This window comes from Polypterus senegalus, chromosome 17, assembly GCF_016835505.1.
Source record: "Polypterus senegalus isolate Bchr_013 chromosome 17, ASM1683550v1, whole genome shotgun sequence".
Lineage (NCBI taxonomy): Eukaryota > Metazoa > Chordata > Cladistia > Polypteriformes > Polypteridae > Polypterus > Polypterus senegalus.
In genome coordinates this window covers 86,351,431-86,372,369 of record NC_053170.1, presented here as the reverse complement: position 1 = coordinate 86,372,369, position 20,939 = coordinate 86,351,431, and the positions used below count along the sequence as shown (strand labels likewise).

General features: G+C 41.1%; 2 protein-coding genes across 3 annotated transcripts in view; one reads left to right on the top strand and one right to left on the bottom strand.

Annotated features, from left to right (window-relative positions):
- The window catches only part of mmd (monocyte to macrophage differentiation-associated), a 123,704-nt gene that overhangs the window by 37,238 nt on the left and 65,527 nt on the right, over positions 1-20,939 (bottom strand). Inside the window, exon 7 of the mRNA XM_039739955.1 lies at positions 4,891-5,006. Coding sequence (XP_039595889.1) covers positions 4,929-5,006 — 78 coding nt within the window. The 3' untranslated portion in view covers positions 4,891-4,928. The remainder of the gene's footprint in view (positions 1-4,890; positions 5,007-20,939) is intronic.
- Positions 1-20,939, top strand: part of LOC120517557 (hepatic leukemia factor-like) — a 40,232-nt gene that overhangs the window by 1,931 nt on the left and 17,362 nt on the right. For both annotated transcript variants that reach the window (XM_039739957.1, XM_039739958.1), the window contains exon 2: positions 1,199-1,540. In XM_039739957.1, the coding sequence (XP_039595891.1) occupies positions 1,199-1,540 (342 nt within the window). The remainder of the gene's footprint in view (positions 1-1,198; positions 1,541-20,939) is intronic.

Below are 20,939 nucleotides of genomic sequence, written 5' to 3'. Positions count from 1 at the left end.
GAAGTGCCATTAAAGGACCGATATTTTCATCAATGTCCATATAATTTTGTATGCTTGTGTTCCTCACATATTTTTCATTTGTTAGGTTTTAGTACTAAACCTTTGTGAGTAACGTCTTGTACCAAACTAATCTAGCACATGTATGTGTTCAGCAGATGTCATTTGGAGGTATTGCAATTATTACTTGGTTTATGAAACATTTAATATCATTTAGATTTGTGACAATGCATAATAACTTTTTTTTGTACACATCTTATTGAATGAATGATTTGAAATATATAAAACTTCTAAGTGTTGAGTGTTAGCTGTAGCAGACCCCACTTTTCACTATAGCACTTCTGGGAAACAAATATAGGAAAACAGTTATTAATTTTAAAAAAGGTCCGCTTTACCAAAATTACACAAAGTGGGATATATGAGCCAGAGTAGCGATGGCTGTACGTTCTGCCCTGAAGAGGCCTTCCATCTAGCTGGCCTGCCTGATATGTTTGTTTATCAGCTGCTGCAGCCCGAGTTGTCTCTTTTCTGGATTTCTTTTGAGTCATTATAGTACGAGTGACGGTGGCAGACCTGTTAGCTGCACTACTTCCAAAGTGATGACTGTGCAAGCAAGTGGGTCACAGATTAAAAGTGTAAACTACTCCCCGAAAGGAAGCTGTCTGTGTAGCGACTAGTTGGCCCTTTTACAGCTGGCGCTCTACCTTGAGCAATTACTTGCTGGCACCCGCCCAATAATGCCAGCGCTCTGTAATGAGCAGAGTTCCTCCTGCCTTGAAAACTAAACACACATATTTCTGTGGAACACGATGTTTTGAAACTCTGAAGGATTCGTCTTTCTCCTTCAAACTTGTAGACTTTTTTTTTTGTGTGTGTGGGACAGGAAGTTTGTGCTTTCCTTGTCCATTTGGAGGTGGCAAGTGTGCAATTTAAAGTGCTCCTGTCATCTCAAGTGCCCTTCACAGTATTTTAGGAAGGGATTTTGAGAGCAAAACAGGAGTGATGAGTGGTTCCTGAGAATCCTCATACATTTAGTGGAGAGTGTTCAATGACACAAACATCATTTTACAAAGTGAGCACACAGTACTCAATAACATTCTTTGTTAACCTGATTTGGTTGCTCATACTAACATTAGGAAAAGTGAAAAAGACCAGTATGTCATGTTTACCGCATCAGCTTACATTGTCGATCATTTTTCAGGTTTTGGGAAGGAAAAAGAGAAAGAGAAGAAGCTTGATGATGATGGGACAGGCACCAGTGTGCCTCAGTCAGCCTTTTTGGGTCCAACACTGTGGGACAAGACGCTGCCTTACGATGGAGACACCTTTCAGTTGGAATACATGGACCTTGAGGAGTTTCTTTCAGAAAATGGTATTCCTTCCAGCCCTGCCCAACGTGACCAAAACCAGCACCAGCAAGCTCCTCTGCAGCCAACCTCTGCCCCAGCAACACCCTCTGTCATGGACCTCAGCAGCCGTGCTTCTACTTCAGTTCACCCTCCAATGGTGTCTCAGAACTGCATGAATAGTCCTGTCCGATCAGGTAAAAGCAAGCAATATATTCATTAAATAATACATTGACCGTAGCCCAGGAGAAGCGGTCTGAAAATGGATGGATGGGTGAATGAATGGTCATTTCAGCTGATTTGTGTAAGCCTGCATTTACCTCCATCTCTCTTCCCCTCCTCCCCCATAACGAGTCCAATGGCACTAATGTGAAAAACAGTTACCAACGTAACTGAGTGAGTCTGAGCAGTGTGAAAAAATGAGGACACCAAACCGAAACCCTGACATATTATGAATAGCTCAACTCAGCAATCACAAGGAGAATGTGTGTATACGATTGATGTGCATGTCCGTTATATGTGGCATGAAGTGACTCTCGTGGTTCTGAAGACAACTCGAAACTAATACTTCTAAAGCGTCCATAATTGCACTGAGGTTGACACAGTGTCCTGGAGTGTAAACTGTTCAATAATTGAGTTATGGCCCAGTGACACAAAACAAGTTAACAACAGGCAATATTGTGAACCTAAAATCTGCTCTGATACAAATATCAGGAAACCTACTTTCCTCAGATTTCCATGATCTGACACTCTGTATGTTTGATTTGCACGTAACCTTTCCCGCCCTGCTCGTGTCTTTTGCTTTCTAGCGTAACAAATATTATATGGAGTGAAGGATATGCTTTTTTCTAAGCTAGAGCACTCTTTAAAAAATGATTTATATAACTTCTGCTGCTGAATAATTTTGAATGGATATTTCAAAGCCGTTAGACAGGCGCATAACAAAAGCTCGAAAGTTAGGGTTTCTTAATATGTGGCAAGGCATTTCTAAAATATGAAAACATCTGGTTTAATGTACATGTGTTATTTAGCAGATGCTTAAAAATGACTGTAAGGAGAAACATACAAGTACTGAACCATAGGTACTGTAGGTGTTACTCTGAAGGAAGCATAACCCAAGCAAAAAAGCATTAAATCGATCATTAAAGCTAACTGTGACAACCAGCACATAAAATCACAATAAGTTACCTCTAGAAATCTAACTCGATTCCTTCAGATATTTTTATCATTTTGTATTGCATAGAACTTAAAAACAGATTGCTGCTGATTACATTAGATAGATAGATAGATAGATAGATAGATATGAAAGGCACTATATGATAGATAGATAGATAGATAGATAGATAGATAGATAGATAGATAGATAGATAGATAGATAGATAGATACTAAAGGTGTAAAGAGACCAATGTGAAATGTGTTAATGCTTGTGTTGCTCGACCCGCACCTTGTCTCCAAAACAGTATTATCATTTTTAAAGGAAAACATAAAGTGGGAAAATGCTGCATTTCCTCTTCCCCCATCTGGGTGGGGAAAAGTCAAATTCTTAATTTTTAAAATAAGGACTTATGGAGATGTTACACTTCTCTAAGAAGCGTTTTTGTCATTTTATTTGTGCAAGTCTTTCACACAGAATCTTTCTCTCCAGCAAACATGTCCTTTCTTCAGACATGATGGGGTAAAATAAGGAGATGCCAAGAACATTCACCTAGGGTAGCACTGGTGTTTTGGCACCGCCGTGCTTTAATGAACGGCTAGAGGCGTGGACTTTCACCCTTGCTGCACCTTGCATTGGCTAACAAGTGTTCTCGTGTCTGTATTCTGCTTTTGATCGAGTAAGTTGGCAGAGAATATTTTTTCTTTTTATCATGAAATGTTATTTCCAGATATATGTATTTAGCAAAAGGTGCAAAGTTAGTCCGATCGAAATGCAGTCAATCCAAAAAACTAAAGAAAGATTACAGTTTGTTAATCTTAAGCAACACCAAAAATACACCCTTACTAGTAAATGGAAGTGGAAAACTGTTTCCTTCATCAGATACTGAAGTGCACATGGCTTCATCTTTTTAATTCCATATCCTTCGGTTTATCAAGGGCCAGAAGGTGTCACTTCCCCAAAGCAGAAATCATATTTGGCATGCTGCGTATTAATTACAAGCTGCACGGTACACTTTGACAAAGCAAAATCACAGCTTTATGTTGCATCTCATTCACCAACTTTAAATGGGCTCTGGTCCAAAGCAAGATTGCTTAGGCAAATTTCCATTGCAGCTGGCACAGCTACAGCACACATTTAGTTTATTTGAAAGATGACAATATAAAAGCTCAGCGAGGAACGTTAATCAGACTTTAATGTGGGAGTTGCTATTCACTGTCTCGTCTTTTTATCTGAATAAATTACATCAGGAGTAATTGCAATTTGATGTCTTGTCCTCATCCAGTCTAGAGCTGCATAGCTGCTTGGGTAAATGTAATTTGTGCTCCATGGGTGATATTTATTTCTGTGGCACAGCAATTTGTGAGACAACAGAAAATGCCCTTGTCATCAGTGCTCTTTGCCTCCTACCTCTGTGAGTAGGCGGAATTAGCAGGCTTCATCTCGTCTCTAGAGCTTGGCCTACTTTGCCAATGTGGTCTCAGTCAAAAGTTACATTTCAATATTTGCATTTATCAAAATGGTATTTGCTTGCTCTGTTCTAAACGCACAAATATTTGGCTCAGAGTGAGCGCTCTGTCTGGTAAGTGACATGTTCAGTATTGTTTTACCATCACTAGCTAGAGCTGTGAAATGCTTCCAGTTGCAATCTGTACATTCTTAAATCTCCAGTATGCTTATGTCACTCTCTTTCTTTTATCGCTTTGAAATAATTACTCCAACTTAATCCAAGTGCATTTCTGTATTTATCTAGGTGCTGGTTCCTGGTTGGCCAAAGTTCTGTTTTTCACTCCAGCCCAACTCATAGCAAGAGATTATTTTACAACCACACGCTTAGATTTCTGTTACTGACTTGCTGTTTAGTTATTGTTGTTGTTTGCTTCCCAAGAACTGGGCAAAGGTGCTCCTAGTTTTCCTTTCTGTATCAGTTGCTGACTTTAACTCTTTCTGCCTGATAAATGAACTAGAGTTTGACTAAATACATTTGAAATATTTACTGTATACAATAATCAATAGATCGGTACAAGTACAAACGAAGAGAGAGTTCCAAGCAAGCAGCTTCGAACACAGGCCATGTACCCTGAGGAAGCTATTATGAACTGTACATAGAAAATGCAGTAAAGCACATAAATTAGAACATGCAGAATAAATGGAGCAGCACGTATTACCACTAGTTTTGTTACACTCTTTCTAATGTTGTGAGCTGTTTTTAGTTTTCCTTCTTCCATTCATTTCTTTACTGCCTGCCTCCAATGATGGTTTCTTATATATGGTTCTATACAGGTATAACACGCAAACATTTAATTTCAACAACCAAAGATTCCAGGGATTGAAAAATAATTGTGAAGCTTTAAATACACAAAGACAAAAAAAAGTATCATTAAATGCCGTACCTTAGGTCTCAACGTGAACTCCACAAGCTGTGACACTGCTAGATTTGGAGAGGGATATTTTGACACAAATGGGGCCAGGAAGGGCAGAGGGTGGCATGTGCTTCTCCTTCAACATTCTGCAGGGAAAAATCTGCGTTACTTTGATCAGTTTACGAGAAGACATAAATAAGCATTTAGTTCTGCGTTAATCCAATGTGTTGGGGGTTCTCTGCATTTGGGCTAAAGTTCGTACCGTGAATGCTACTGCATAACATTCATGAAATAGTGACACTAACCTGGCGCTAAACGTGAGGGAAAAAGACACTCAATTTATTTATTTTTTCTTAACTCATGCTAATAGAAAATAATTGTTGCATGTCTGACATTTACAGATATATTCAGTTTTGAAATGCTAGCCTACTTTTTTATGACCATTTAATGCATGATGGATACATAATCCGCCATGTCGTCTTAATTTGATTTTCTTTTTGCTCTGGGTGGCTTTGTTAACATACTGTTTAAATTGGATCTGATTTTTGTTGCAGAAAATTATTCATACCAACTCCACTGCTCATACTATTTATTAAACAAATGCAGCAACAGCAAAGATAAACATCTCACAATTTCTTGTTGGAAAGCAAAAAATGAAATAATGAAAGCACCAAATACAATAAAAGCAAAAGTTACATACTGAATTCCATAGATATATACAAAGGTAGATAACATATGATTGTTTTCATTCAATCGGCTAGCCAAGTAAATGTGTTTTATATATGTATTAAGCTATGTTTCTTAAGCATTCAAGCAACATTTGCGAGTAGGCATGAATATTATGGGCATTGCTATTTGTCGTTTCTCCAATATATCACATCTGTGTCAGAAGACCCACAACAATACGGGGCCAGGAGTTTTACAACCAGAAAAACAGCTTGGGTAGCGAACATCTTTCGTGTAAGCTCTTAATATTTAGGCAACGGCACAGACTCTGTAAATATCTGTTTACTATTTCAGATATGCAGACAGCACATACATTCGTCATGGACTGTTCACTAAAGTCTGAACTAATTCTCCATAATGGCAGGGACACTTAAGAACAGCCAGCCAATAGTTCTGCTAAATCAGTACTGGCATTCAGCAGAGCTTGAATTTTTATGGTGCTCTGGCTCTGAGACTGATTCTTACCATCACTTATACAGAGGTATCTATAACATAGATACATAGGCTGACATAGTTTTTGATAAACATTAAATATGTAGTAAACGCTGAGTGGAATACCAGTGTGCACCATGTCTGTACAGTGGGCACTGCAAAGTATGTATTCCACTGGCAACCAGAGAAAAAATGAAATTATTGTTATTGGTGAGAAACATACCTTTAGTGGCATACTAGCTAACATAGCTGAAATACCCGGCATTGCCCTGGAGGAAAATAAAGTTTTGTTTTTTTTTAATTGCTTGGGTAAAATATAATAAAAAAAACCACAACTTTAAAAATAAAAATAAATTAACAAACAATGAAGACTCACTAATGTGCTTGTCTTGTGGTCATGTATGTATGTTATCATCCAGTTGACGCTCCGAACCGGCCAACTCTATTTAATTTCAAAAGCAACAGGGCCGGTGCTGTGCTGCTCAGACATAAAGAAGGCTGGCAGTCACCTCCAGTTCACCCTCTGGTGGTCATTCTGAGTGTCAACTGGGTGATAACAAGATCACCCCATACCCTACCCAGAAGGGGGTGGTTTAGAGTTGATTTCACCCTACAGCATTTTTAGTCGTCCAGTGAGAAACATGTGTACCAAGTTTCATGAAAATCACTTGAGCCGTTCGGAAGTGATGCTGGAGCATACATACACACACACACACACACACACACACACACACACACACACACACACACACACACACACGCACACACACGCACACGCACACACACACATTGACTTTTATATATATGGACACTATATAAGATACTGAGCACTAGTAATGGACAGGTTACAATGGCAACATGCATACTCAAAGCAAGCAAGATTGTTTCTACAGCCTCTTGTGACCCGCACTAACTGAAGACTTTTAAGGCATAACTCAAAAAGACAAAAATAAAATGCTGAGAGGAAAAATGCTAAACCAAAACAAAATGACGCCATTCAGGGCCATCTGATGGCAGCAGATGCACCCAAGTATAACTTTACTGTTGCTATGAAGAAAATGCTTATTTTTAATTAACTACAATAGTCTTGGGGGCAGCACGGTGGTGCAGTGGTAGCACTGCAGTAAGGAGATCTGGGTTCGCTTCCCGGGTCCTCCCTAAGTGGAGTTTGCATGTTCTCCCCATGTCTGCGTGGGTTTCCAAAGTCCAAAGACATGCAGGTTAGGTGCATTGGTGATCCTAAATTGTGCTTGGTGTGTGTGTGTGCCATGCGGTGGGCTGGCGCCCTGCCCGGGGTTTGTTCCTGCCTTGCGCCCTGTGTTGGCTGGGATTGGCTCCAGCAGACCCCCTTCACCCTGTGTTAGGATATAGCGGGTTGGACAATGACTGACTGACAATAGGGTTTTAACACAAACATACCAAAGCCATGACTTAAATAAAGCTGTTTTTGAAAATCTTAAAAAGTGCAAGTAGTTGTGTAGAAATGATAAAGACAAAATCTTCATAAAACAGTAGCTACAATTAAACCATGAATTAGAACCAAGTTAGGATTTTAATTGGAAATAAGACCCACCAGTCACTACCATCATCCGACAAGTCAAAATGTGTATTGGATATTCACAGCCTATTTAGTCAGAAACACTATAATCTTTTTAACTATCATTATGTGCACCCAATACAGCATACGGTCAGAAACTTCTGCCACATTACTGTGCTCCAAAGATCCTGCAACCCAAATTCAAATTGTTGTCCCTAATGGTAATTCTTTCCAGTACATCACATCCAGTTACCTGTTCCCAAACTAATGACGCCAGAAAAAATGGGACCTCTTGTGCATACAGTTCAGAGAACTGATGATTTGGAGGGGCCTTGGATACGTCCTAGTAAAATATATTCACTTGCCGGCGAAGTGCTGCCTCACAGTTCCTGGGTTCATATTTCAGGCAAGGCATTCTGTGTGTGGGGTTTGTGCTTTCTCCCCATGAATAAGTGTGTTTTTCTCCAGGTATCTTGTTTTTCCTCCCATATTTCAAAGAGGTGCTGGTTAAATTAACAGGCAACTCCAAAACAGCTCTCTGTGTGAACATTGCAGTGGACTGGCTCACTGTCCAAAGGTGTTTCTTGCCTTGCACCCAATACTCTTGGAAAGCACTCCAGCCTACGTTATCCTGAACTAAATTGACTTTGACAATTATCATACTGGATTTTTACATTTTTTTCTTAAATAATGGATGGAAATACTAATATAGCTTGAGGGCATGCAGTTGTGATGGATTGGTGTGAGTGTGTTCTCCCTGAGATTGAACGGCACCCTGTCCAGGGATTATTTCTGCCTTGTGTCCTACACTTGCTGGGATAGGCTGCTCAAGATAAAGCAAGTTTAGGAAACGTAGCAAGCAGTGACGACTAATGCTCTTGACTGATCCTAAACTACGTAAGCCTTGCTAGCAGGCGCTTGACCCTTTTCTCCTTCGAGCCATGCATTGTCTGCATTTTGACTGCTTGCTTGCCTTCTTCCTCCCATATGTGGTATAAAGAGTTTGGATTCCAGCCAATGATAAAATTACTGATTTTGCAGTACTTGGAATTAAAAACCTAAGTATTCGCTTGAACTACTGGTATCTTCCATTAGCTGGTGTAAAGGCTTTGTTGTCATGCTCCACTTTGGTGGGCAGGATCAGTGTTTACATGCTGGTGGTGAAGCAACTGGGAGCAAAAAAAAAAATGCCTGTTACAGAACCAGGCAGCCCCTCTGCAACTGACGGACAACGTATGAAAATACTGAACCCTTTTTTTATATAGCACCATTCACATTAAGTGCATTTGCAAGGTACTTGACAGAGCAAATGGCAATGCAAGGCACAGGATGGTAAGGTTCATTTATTAGCAAAATTGTGGGTACGTCATGAGCAACTTCAAATGCCCCGCCATCAGATCAGAATAGAAATGCAAAGAATTTATATTACAAAGGTAACGGAACAGATTCAGCATCAATATAGCATGAATACAATAATAATATTTTAAGCATATCCATCTACAGAAGATACAAAACGGATGTATGGTCAATCATAGGATATAAATCGCACAACGGGAGACGCAAGCTGCTTAATCTGTCTGGGCCATTGGAGCGGTGTAATAGTTAATACTCATACCTCAAAACTTCAAGGTACACCAGTTCAGATCCCACAGTGGTTAATTCTGTGTGAAGACTACGTAATCAAATTGTGTCGTCAACGGTTTTGTCCAGTGATTTTCTACGTTAAAAAATAGATATATATTTGTTAGGTTGGGCGGTGCCAGAATTTATTCATACTCACGCGCTTCTTGCCGTTTAAAACTGTACAGTAGATGGCGCACGCCCGTTAAGGGCAAACGTGAATGGTTAACTATTTATAAGTGTGACAAAGGCAAAAGTATGAGATATAATTTTATTTCTTACTGGTTACGCCGTGTTTGCTTTCCTCGAGTACTTTACCGCTATCTTATCTTTATCGGGCATCCTATAAAATTTATTTCACGCAAAGTAAAAACTGCTGATGCTTTGAAAGTGACACGCGAACCGCAAATTCTCTTGCGCGCATGCGCGAACTAGCACCTGCGGCTAACCCCGTCGACTGCTGCTGAACAGGCGCTCGACTCCTCTCTCACTTTAACTTCCACTTTTTCTGTGGTCTCCGCTCTCTAATGCTCCAGTATGTGCTGTAAAGAGACGTAGTTTTGGATTGCGGCCACTTGTATGCACATTACTCAGCACATGAAGTTCCCCGTTGTGCGCAAGGCTCTGCACGTGTGTGTGGTACACATGGCGTGGCCGTATGCACAGCGCGCACATTCCCATCACGCTTAGCTGTGCCGTCACATGGATTCAACCGTGCGGGTCACGTGTACCACGGGGTGTTGGCGCTAGAAGTTACGGATTGGCAGCCGCGGAGGCGTGTCCCAAACGCGAGGTGAGAACAGGAGCAATCATGCTAGACGGTGGCAGCGAGGGAATACATTTGTTTTTATGAGCCCCACACTGGTATATCGGTAACTATGCTATGTATTATTGTTGTTATTTGTCTGTAGTCGACATGTTCCACTCCCTGCCGCCCGAAAAACTTACATTGGACAGAAAACCGCTCTGTAAAAATATGTGTCCATTAATATAAAGTTTTTTTTTTTTTTTAATCAAGAGCCCAAGCGGCATGTGTAATAAGCAAACCCAACCCAAAAACCTAGAAATATGCTGTGGAAAACAAAAAAAATGAGTTGTGACATGGATATTAAAATTTGCCAGCTGAGGATGGCTCTATTGTAAAGAGTGATACCAGGTTGGCACATAATTTGGGAACATGAAAGTTTAAAAAGTTGCAGAACTGTTTGCGACATGTTTGCAGTGTTGGGAGAGGCCTTTTCTATGCAATACAAATTATGACCTCTGACACAAGCTTTACCTTGTTTTCTAAAAATAAATATTTGGTCACATGCACACAGTGGAATGAGATAATAGGATAAAATAACTCTTGGCGTTGGTAAATACTTGAATCCAATGAATGATTTCACACTGACACCAGCTGCTCATGTATAAGTCAGAGATATTTGTATGATTGAAAACATATATCAAAAGAGCCTTTATGCCCAGTTGGTGCATTACTACAGGTACTTAGTGGTCCACATCAGTGACAAGCTGGACTGGTCTGGTAACGCAAAGGAGCAATAGAAGAAAGGGCAGAACAGACTTTTCTTGGGAGACTGCATTCCTTTAATGTGGGCAGTGACATCTCTCACATATTCCACAAATCTGTGATGTGCTGAGATGATATTTATGTATTTATCTATTAAAAAGGGGCATGGATGGTGAGTAAACCCATCCCCAAAACTAACAAAAATAATGCACTGTGAAATGGAAGCGAAAAATTGGCAGCAGTTGATGGCTCCTGTATCCAGTTGTGCCCAGTGGGCACAGAATATGACAATATGAATGTTAATTAAAAATTGCAGAAATACGTGTGGAGTGTTTGCAGCTTTGAGGAAGGCAATTTCTATGTGATACAAATTATAACCTCCATCACAAGTCATACCTTGTTTTCAGAAATAATTCTCTGGTCATACACTCACAGTGGAATGGGATGTTAGGATAAAATAACACTTGGTGTCGGTAAAAAGTTAGATCCAGTGAACGATTTCACACTGACACCAGGTGCTCATGTGTAAATGAGAGATATCTGTAGATTTAAAAAGTTATCAGAGAGCATCTGCGGTCAATTACTATTCAGGTAGTGCATGTGCAGGTGGTGGTGCATTGCTACAAGTACCTGGGGGTCCACATCAGTGGCAGGCTAGACTGGTCTGTAACACAGAGCAACTGTATAAGAAAGGGCAGAGCAAAGTCTTTTTATCTTAGGGGGCATCCTTCACGTATTCTGCAACTGTGTGACAGTCAGTGCAATTTTCCTTGCTGTGGTGTGCTGGGCTGGTAACATCTCTTCAGAAGAGACCCACCAAATCAACAAGTTAATTAAAAAGGCAGGCTCAGTTACGGGATGCATTCTCTCATTTTGTCTTCCTTTTTAGTTGTAAGTCATTCTGGTATATACTTGCTGTTTGTCATTTTATTACATTGGGTTTCTGTAAAAATCCAAATTTCCCCAGGGCATAAATCTATCTATCTATCTATCTATCTATCTATCTATCTATCTATCTATCTATCTATCTATCTATCTATCTATCTATCTATCTATCTATCTATCTATCTATCTATCTATCTATCTATCTATCTATCTATCTATCTATCTATCTATCTATCTATCATATAGTGCCCTTCATTATCTATCTATCTAACGAAAATCATACATGATTCCAAACAATTTTTACAAATAAATAACTGAAAAGTGGGGTGTGCGTAATTATTCAGCCCCCTGAGTCAATACTTTGTAGAACCACCTTTTGCTGCAATTACAGCTGCCAGTCTTTTAGGGTATGTCTCTACCAGCTTTGCACATCTAGAGACTGAAATCCTTGCCCATTCTTCTTTGCAAAACAGCTCCAGCTCAGTCAGATTAGATGGACAGCGTTTGTGAACAGCAGTTTTCAGATCTTGCCACAGATTCTTGATTGGATTTAGATCTGGACTTTGACTGGGCCATTCTAACACATATATATATGTTTTGTTTTAAACCATTCCATTGTTGCCCTTGCTTTATGTTTAGGGTCGTTGTCCTGCTGGAAGGTGAACCTCCGCCCCAGTCTCAAGTCTTTTGCAGACTCCAAGAGGTTTTCTTCCAAGATTGCCCTGTATTTGGCTCCATCCATCTTCCCATCAACTCTGACCAGCTTCCCTGTCCCTGCTGAAGAGAAGCACCCCAGAGCATGATGCTGCCACCACCATATTTGACAGTGGGGATGGTGTGTTCAGAGTGATGTGCAGTGTTAGTTTTCCGCCACACATAGCGTTTTGCATTTTGGCCAAAAAGTTCCATTTTGGTCTCATCTGACCAGAGCACCTTCTTCCCCATGTTTGCTGTGTCCCCCACATGGCTTGTGGCAAACTGCAGACGGGACTTCTTATGGTTTTCTGTTAACAATGGCTTTCTTCTTGCCACTCTTCCATGAAGGCCAACTTTGTGCAGTGCACGACTAATAGTTGTCCTATGGACAGATTCCCCCACCTGAGCTGTAGATCTCTGCAGCTTGTCCAGCGTCACCATGGGCCTCTTGGCTGCATTTCTGATCAGCGCTCTCCTTGTTCGGCCTGTGAGTTTAGGTGGACGGCCTTGTCTTGGTAGGTTTACAGTTGTGCCATACTCCTTCCATTTCTGAATGATCGCTTAAACAGTACTCCGTGGGATGTTCAAGGCTTTGGAAATCTTTTTGTAGCCTAAGCCTGCTTTAAATTTCTCAATAACTTTATCCCTGACCTGTCTGGTGTGTTGTTTGGACTTCTGAGGCCGACACAGAGCAGCTGTATTTGTACTGACATTAGATTACACACAGGTGCACTCTATTTAGTCATTAGCACTCATCAGGCAATGTCTATGGGCAACTGACTGCACTCAGACCAAAGGGGGCTGAATAATTACGCACACCCCACTTTGCAGTTATTTATTTGTAAAAAATGTTTGGAATCATGTATGATTTTCGTTCCACTTCTCACGTGTACACCACTTTGTATTGGTCTTTCACATGGAATTCCAATGAAATTGATTCATGTTTGTGGCTGTAATGTGACAAAATGTGGAAAAGTTCAAGGGGCCCGAATACTTTTGCAAGCCACTCTATCTATCTATCTATCTATCTATCTATCTATCTATCTATCTATCTATCTATCTATCAAAGTAAGTGTTTGCATGTTTAAGGCAATAACAAAGTTAGTGACTCTGCAGTACTTGTAATTAGACCCCTGGGCATTTGTTTAAACATAAAGCAGTCTTCCTTTACCTTGTCTTGAGGCTTGCTATTTTTTTGCTCCATGCTGGGCAGGACCAGTGTTTCCATTCTGGTTGTGGAGCAACTGGCAGCAAGAAAGTGCCTGTTACACAATCAAGCAGCCCAATATTGGATGAAGTAGGTTAATACTTAGCGCAACATTCAAACTACCTGCTTAATATTGTGTACGTCCCCCTTGTAGCATCAAAATAGCTCTGACCTGTTGAGACTTGGACTCCACAAGACCTCTGAAGGTGTCCCTCAATATCCTGCACCAAGACGTAAGCAGCAGAACCTTTAAGTCCAGTAAGATGCGAGGTGGGGTGTCCATGGATTGGACTTGGTTTTCTAGATTATCCTATAGATATGCTCAGTCATACTGAGGAAATTTGGAGGCCAAGTCAACACCTTGAATCTTTTTCATGTTCCTTAAGCCATTCCTGAACAGTGCAGTGTGGCATGGTGCATTGTCCTGCTGAAAGAGGCCACTGCCCTCCGGGAATACTGTTGCCATGAAGGGGTATATGTATTCTGCATATAACTTTAGATTGGTGGTATGTGTCAAAGAAATTAATTAGTTTTAAACATATAGATCTAAAATATAAGAGAGAAAATGGTAAAACGACTAACGACTAGATGAGTCTGGCTTACTGATAATGAGATCTGTAAGCCTCTAATAAATACTTCATCAATTTTCAAGAGCTCAAATACAGAGTCAGTGATCTAGTTTGGTATTTCTGAGGGGTGCTATGGTGGTGCGGTGGTAGAAACTGGGGCTCAAGTCCTAGTTTCTGTGTTCTCCCTGTGCTTGCATGCAGGTTAGTTGGACTGCCATTGCTATATTTGCCCCCAGGAGTGTGTGTGTATGTTTACCCTGCAATGACCTGGCGTCCTGCCCAGGGATTGTTCTTCTTCACACTCATTGCTTGCTGAGACAGGCTCCAGCTTCCTTGTGACCCCGCTCTGGATGAGGTGGGTTTAGGAAACGGATGGATGGTGTTTCTGCAATGCTGTCATTTATATTTGTGCCTGATTCACAGACTGGCATTCAGCTTATCAACTTACAGCCAGCATGCTTTTGCAGACAAAGCCCTTGTGTCTGCAGAATCTAGCATCTTATTTCATTTCCTGTGTAATATCAGAGTTGTTGTGTTGTACTTCATTTATTACGGACACTAAACCATCCATCAATTTTCTAAATCCATTTATCTAAAATGGGGTTGTGGGGAAGCAGGAGCCTGTCCCAGTAAGCATTAGACGCAAGGCAGGGCAGGGTGCCAGCTCATTGCGTTGTGAGCGTACACATGCATGAGGGGCCAATTTAGCATTATCAATCTTCCTAACCTGTTGGGAGAAGCAGACTCCATGCTGGGAGCACTTTGGACTTAAACCCATTGTCTCCTTGTTGCAAGGCCACTATGTTGCCATTAGATCTATTATATTGCGAGCACTTGACAGTTGGTTATGCACCTACAGTATATCAGCCATCAACTGAACGACTTCTACTTTACAGCTGTAGTATGAAAGGGGCCTGACATTAAAATGAACATTAAGTGTAACACACAGCACACTGCCTTGTCAGCAGCAGTGGCTACCACATTTAGTCAGTCAGTCAGTCATTCTCCAACCCGCTATATCCTAACACAGGGTCACGGGGGTCTGCTGGAGCGCAAGGCAGGAACAAACCCCTGGCAGGGTGCCCTACCGCATTTACCAATTACATATTTTTGTGACCATAAAAGTAATTAATTTAAGTGACTTTGTAAAGTAAAAGCAGCCACCTCTGTTCTCGATGTCTTTGGCTCTTGCTCTGTTAATGCAGTGTTACCTCCCTCCACACAAGAAGGCTGCATTGTTTAATACGGGTGAGTTTGTCATGGGACCTCTAAGTAGATAACGGGAGGCCCACTGAGCATTTTCAGTCATGAAAAGAGTAAGAACACGTGTTAGTGTTTTTCAAGGGAGTGTTTGCTTTCTCATGAATAGATTTATATAATAAATAGTGAAGAGTTCTAAGGTCAATATACGTTTGATTTGTTTCTTTGCTGTAGGTTGATGCAGGCTGTGTCTCCTTACATCAGTAACAGTAATTCTTTTTATTAGTGCGCGTGTTAGGTAGGGTGTGGTAAGAAGCTTATTAGTATATCTAACGTAGAACATTTTCATTATTTGCTTCCATTGTTGCAGTGCAGGTAGCCTCAAAATTGAAACTGATGTTTAGTAGGATTGATCCAGGGAGGAAGACATAAACACCCCGTACATTTAACCCCATGTTTTGCACTCATTGACATTTAAATTAGAAACTCAATTCATTTGTTTTTTTAACATCTTTTTCTCAATTTTAGTTAAAGAGGGCCAGACTTCATTCAAGCAGCATGGGGACAGGATGCAGGTAGCAACTCTGGAGAGGAAGGCAGTTCATTCATCACAGGGCACATCCACTCATAAAGGGGCTGATTCAGTCCTCTTCTGACCTGAAATGCACGTCTATAAGAAGAAGCCACGGTGCCCAGAGAAAACCTTGCAAGCACAGAGAGAATGCGCAGTCTACACATAGATATCAACAAATTCACCCCTCGTTTCAGGGGCCTTGAGGCAATAATCAACAATAATGAATAGCCTACCTAGTTGATCAGTTTTAAATGTTATGTGTAGAAACATTTTCATTTTCTGTCAGAGTTTTGTAGACGGATTATTGTATCAAAAATATTTTTCCAAGTGGCCACTTTCTGTATCTTTTTTTTCCTATAATGTGTTTGTAATTGCTATTTAGTGCATTGACTTAAGAAAGAATAAATTGATTTGAAGTGACCATCATGTTGGCGCTTCTAAATTGTCCTTAGTGTGTGCTTGGTGTGTGGGTGTGTTTGTGTGTGTCCTGCGGTGGGTTGGCACCCTGCCCGGGATTGGTTCCTGCCTTGTGCCCTGTGTTGGCTGGGATTGGCTCCAGCAGACCCCCGTGACCCTGTATTCGGATTCAGCAGGTTAGAAAATGGATGGATGGATGACCATCATGCCAAGGTGACATACTAGTATATTATCAAAAGATGTTTCTCCTGTCAGGCAGGCCTGGTAGATGATGTGACTTGTTCAAAGTTTCAGATGGTCTGTTAGTGAAGGACAATGAAACTACAGCTCTGTTGTCTCTGGTCTATACCTTTGCATCTAGAATGTTCCCCTTGCTTTTTTTGATTTTTAATGTATCACTTTTCAAAATGTTTTTACAAGTGTAGGATGTCCTATATTTCTGCAGTGTGAGGAGTGGCAGGTCAAGTGCCATAATGTGACGATGGTGGCAACTGAGTGGTCAGAATTGTGCTTGTCGTTTATTATTTGGCCACACTGACTTATTTTCTGTAATCTTATGTACTATTACCCAGAGGGACGTGCACTGTTAATGTTTTTTTTCAATTGCAGCACAAACAGGAGCACTACTTTCATTTTGGTTACGCACAGTGCTGGGCACTGAACTGAAGGACTGTCTAAATCTGTAGCCTCACTGCAAACAAGCAGAGTCTGATCAAATACAGTATAAACTTGATCAGTTCTTGAAGTGGCCATTTTGGACTGCTGCATATAATTGATATTAAGCAAGATCAGTTGTTAGGGTCAGAAAAGTAACCTGAAAAATAATTGTGATACCACTGCATGCAATAGCATCACCACACCCTACCAGCCCAAGTTGTTATTAAAAGACTTGCTGCTTATGCTGATGAAGTTTGAGCAGAAAATTAATGTGTCGCCACACTTTAAGCTGCAAGGGAAAAAGTGAAAAGACAACAAGAAAATGTGGGCCGTCTGCGGCGTGCATTTGTGTCTATAGGTCACATGTATTGACATGCTGGAAGAGGTATGTTTAGATTCTTCTGCTTGCTTTCATTTACACCGTGTATTCAAGCATGGCTTTCCTCTGGGACCCTGTCGATTTCTGCCTCACGTCAGGCTAGTAAATCTAAAGAATTTTTTTCTCCCTGAAAAATCTGAAAAACAAGCCAATATTCGCATACATGCTTTCATCTGTGTGAAATGTATAACATTGGTTTTCTCAGCTACGGGGGAGGTAGAGGAAAGTTAACCTATGTGCAAACAATATGAAAAAAAAAAAAATTAATTTAAAAGATAGCTATTGTTTGTCTTGCATGCATGCTTCTTCGCAGCCTTGATACTGAGTGGATGTGAGCCAAAAAAAAAAATCTGAAGTAGAGGAGTCTGGACTTGTACCGCAGCTCGTATATCAAATGAAAACAGACGGCTGGACTTGGCAGAACGTCCAAAAATACCAGCAAATGCATTTCATTGCTTGACACCTCTCCCCTACCAAATTAAAAAGTTGCTCAAAGGTTTATAATTAAAAAGTTGGTATCTGGCAGCGTTTTTTTTTTCCTACTTCTTTGTTAATGTTTGTTTGTAGCTCTGTTTTCCTCTGCTAGTCACATTTGTACAGTATGTTGACTTTCATACAGGGTTTTGGGCCCGGTCCAAACTGACCTGCCGTGCCTCCAAAAAACAGCAGACAGTTTGGCAGAGTATTAGCATTGACGGAGGTTGTAGGAATGTGGGTTGGATCTCTGCAAACTCCCTTCCTCGACATTTGAGTTGTTTGGCACAGGATCTGTGTGGTTTCATCGAGCAGTTAGGAATGAAACAGAGAAACAAAAAATACAAGATATGACTGACTCAGTTTTAGGTCCCCCCTTTTTATTTTCAAGTTGGGGTAGTGTTCTGACATACAGCTTGAATCTGTCACAGAATGGTAATTTCAGTAATGTTTGCTGCCACATATTTTTGCTTTTCATAACAAGAGCAGTTCGCTCTTGGATGAGCAGAGCAGGTATTTGCTGGTTAGGCCTAATGGCATGGATGTGAGGAAACCTTTTGCTGCAAGGTCAAGAAACGCCTGTAAGCACCTTCTGGCAATCGGGCAGGTGGGTAGATGGGAAAAGGCCTTTTTATGTGCCAGCATTTACATATTGATGACCAATCCAGGCATTGATGTTTGATCTTAGTTTCTAATGGATTACAGAAGGCTAGAATGGCCAACAAAATATCACACATTGAATGCTTCTGTCATTCAAGGTTCAGTTTGTGGCCTTCCCCATTTGTAGTACGTGTGTGTGTGTTGTCCCCAGTTTTCTTACACAGACACAAAGGTGTATAAAGGTGTCTGTATCAGTGAGCTTGGCCTGTGATGGACTAGAATTCAATGCAGGGTTACTTTCTCATATATAGGGAAATTATTGTAATTGTTCAAAAATTCGAAGTCGAGATTTTAATGAATCTCGACGTTTTAGATCTCTCCCTGACCTTCTTGTGTACGAAGTATAGGGAAAGTATTGGAATCCTCCAAAAACTCCATATTGAGATTTTGATGAAACTTGACGTTTTAGATCTCCCTGAGTCTGAAATTACCATTTTTGGAATTATGTGTGTGTATTGTGACAATGACGCTATACCAGCCCTCAACCTGACACAGACACATGCAGGAGGCACGCTGATAAAACAGATGAATGTTTTTATTTCTTTTTTTTGCCTGTGGGCAACGCCTTACCCGTTCCCCACAGGCACAACACAGTCCCCCAAGCACAGTACCACACAATTTCTTCTTCTCTTTACCTTTTCTCCTGCACTCCTCCTCGGCAAGCTTTGTCTCCCTCCTCCCGACTCTGGCTCCCCAAGTAGTGGCTGCTGGCTCCTTTTATAACGCACCCGGAAGTGCTCCAGGTGCATCATGACCCATTTCCGGCAGCACTTCCAGGTGTGGGGGAAGAGCTGCTCTGTAGGGCTCAACAGCAGCTACAGCACCCCCTGGCGGCGTCCCCGGGTCCCAACAGGGCTGCACCAAACTCCAACTCCCATAAAGCCCTACGGGAATCCTAGGCACCACTGCAACTCAGGGGGGCTGCCATCTAGTGCTCCGGGGGAGGTAGCGCTCTGTGATAGGCAGGCTCCCTGCCAGTCCTCCCAGCGTGGAGGTATCCCATCCGCCACAGTATGTAAACATGCTAACTTGAGAACGCTTTCACTTAGGTCAACCAAATTTTGCATACAAGTATTAGGTATAATACGTAGATTCCTATCAGCTTTTGGGCTGTTTCCTCTAACCAGAACTGGTACTTTACTTTTTATTTGCTTTGTACCTGATATTACCATATTATTGCAACTCCATGCAACCCTATAATGGAGGAATCAAACTCACAGAATCGGATAAAAAGCTGACAGTAGAAAAGATGGCACTGAAGCCAGTGCTGGATTCAATGCAAACTCTCACACAGGAATGAAAGGAAGAGGACCTCATGAGGAAGAGCAAAAACATACATACAGGGAGACCGTACGTACTAACTCCAAAAGGCAGACACCTCAGTGACAAAGCTGGATTGTGGTCCGAGCATAGGGAGGTAGCCACCTCACCACCAAAGTTCTTCTGTTATCCTATACTGTATCTGCTGTACTTTGTGACAAGGCTTGTTTTGAACTTTGCTGCAGTGCAGTTGATTACGTCATTAGAAAAGATTCTTCTTTCATTTTAGTTTCAAACAAACAAAAAAAAAAAAAAACAAAACAAAGCTGGCCTTTTGCAGTGGTGTTATGGCTCTTATTAATCTTAATTTTGCAGAGTCTATGTATCAAAGGGTATTGCGTGCACACCACTCACAAGTTACACATTGTACACACAGAACTGGCAAGGGAATGTGTTTGCTGTGGGTTAGGCGGTAAGCCAGTGGCAATCGATGTCTTTTTTCCACTGTTGCGCTGTATTGAGCCAGATTGCCTTGTGCCAGTTAGAGGTCAGCATAGCGGAGTACAGCTTCTGGCTACTTTTGTTCTCTGCTGCCATGATGCAGAGGTCATACTTTTGATCAGAACTGCACATAGGTTATGACACAGATGGTGAAAATGTAACTGAAAAAAAAAAAAAACAAAGCAAGAAGAAGACTGGTAACAGTGCTATTAGAATTATGCAGAGAAAAAGTACATGAAAATCTTTATTAATAATTGTACATGGCTGAGACTGGTTTAAAGCGGCTGAATTCTGATAATATTAATTCTCTATTTTGGATGCAGACTCCTTCATTTCATTTTCTGGAAACTACAGTTGAGGTTTCTCTTACTGTAACACTTTTCATACTCCTAGGTCAAAGAACTTATAACTGCAGCATGTGAATTTATTTTGCAGGAGCCTGCGCTCCCAGGTTTTCAACAATAGGTAGTCACTATTTGAACTGTGAACATCTGTCAATCACCACATTCGCTAGCAGGCAATCGTAACATGGGTGTTTTCTGGAACTTGGCATCTGGTACTTTCCTAACATCTGCAAGGTGCCAGACTGTCAGTGGGTTACCACTTGACAGAGTACACTTTGTGATATTTGTGAAGGCTGCATGTCTGTCAGTGGCCTTCATCATGCTGAGAGCTGCCGGTCTGACAGCACCGTGCAGTTAACACAAGATACACAGATGTCTGTTACAAAGCAGATATGCATGTAAAAAGTACACCAGCAGCAGTGCCAAAATAG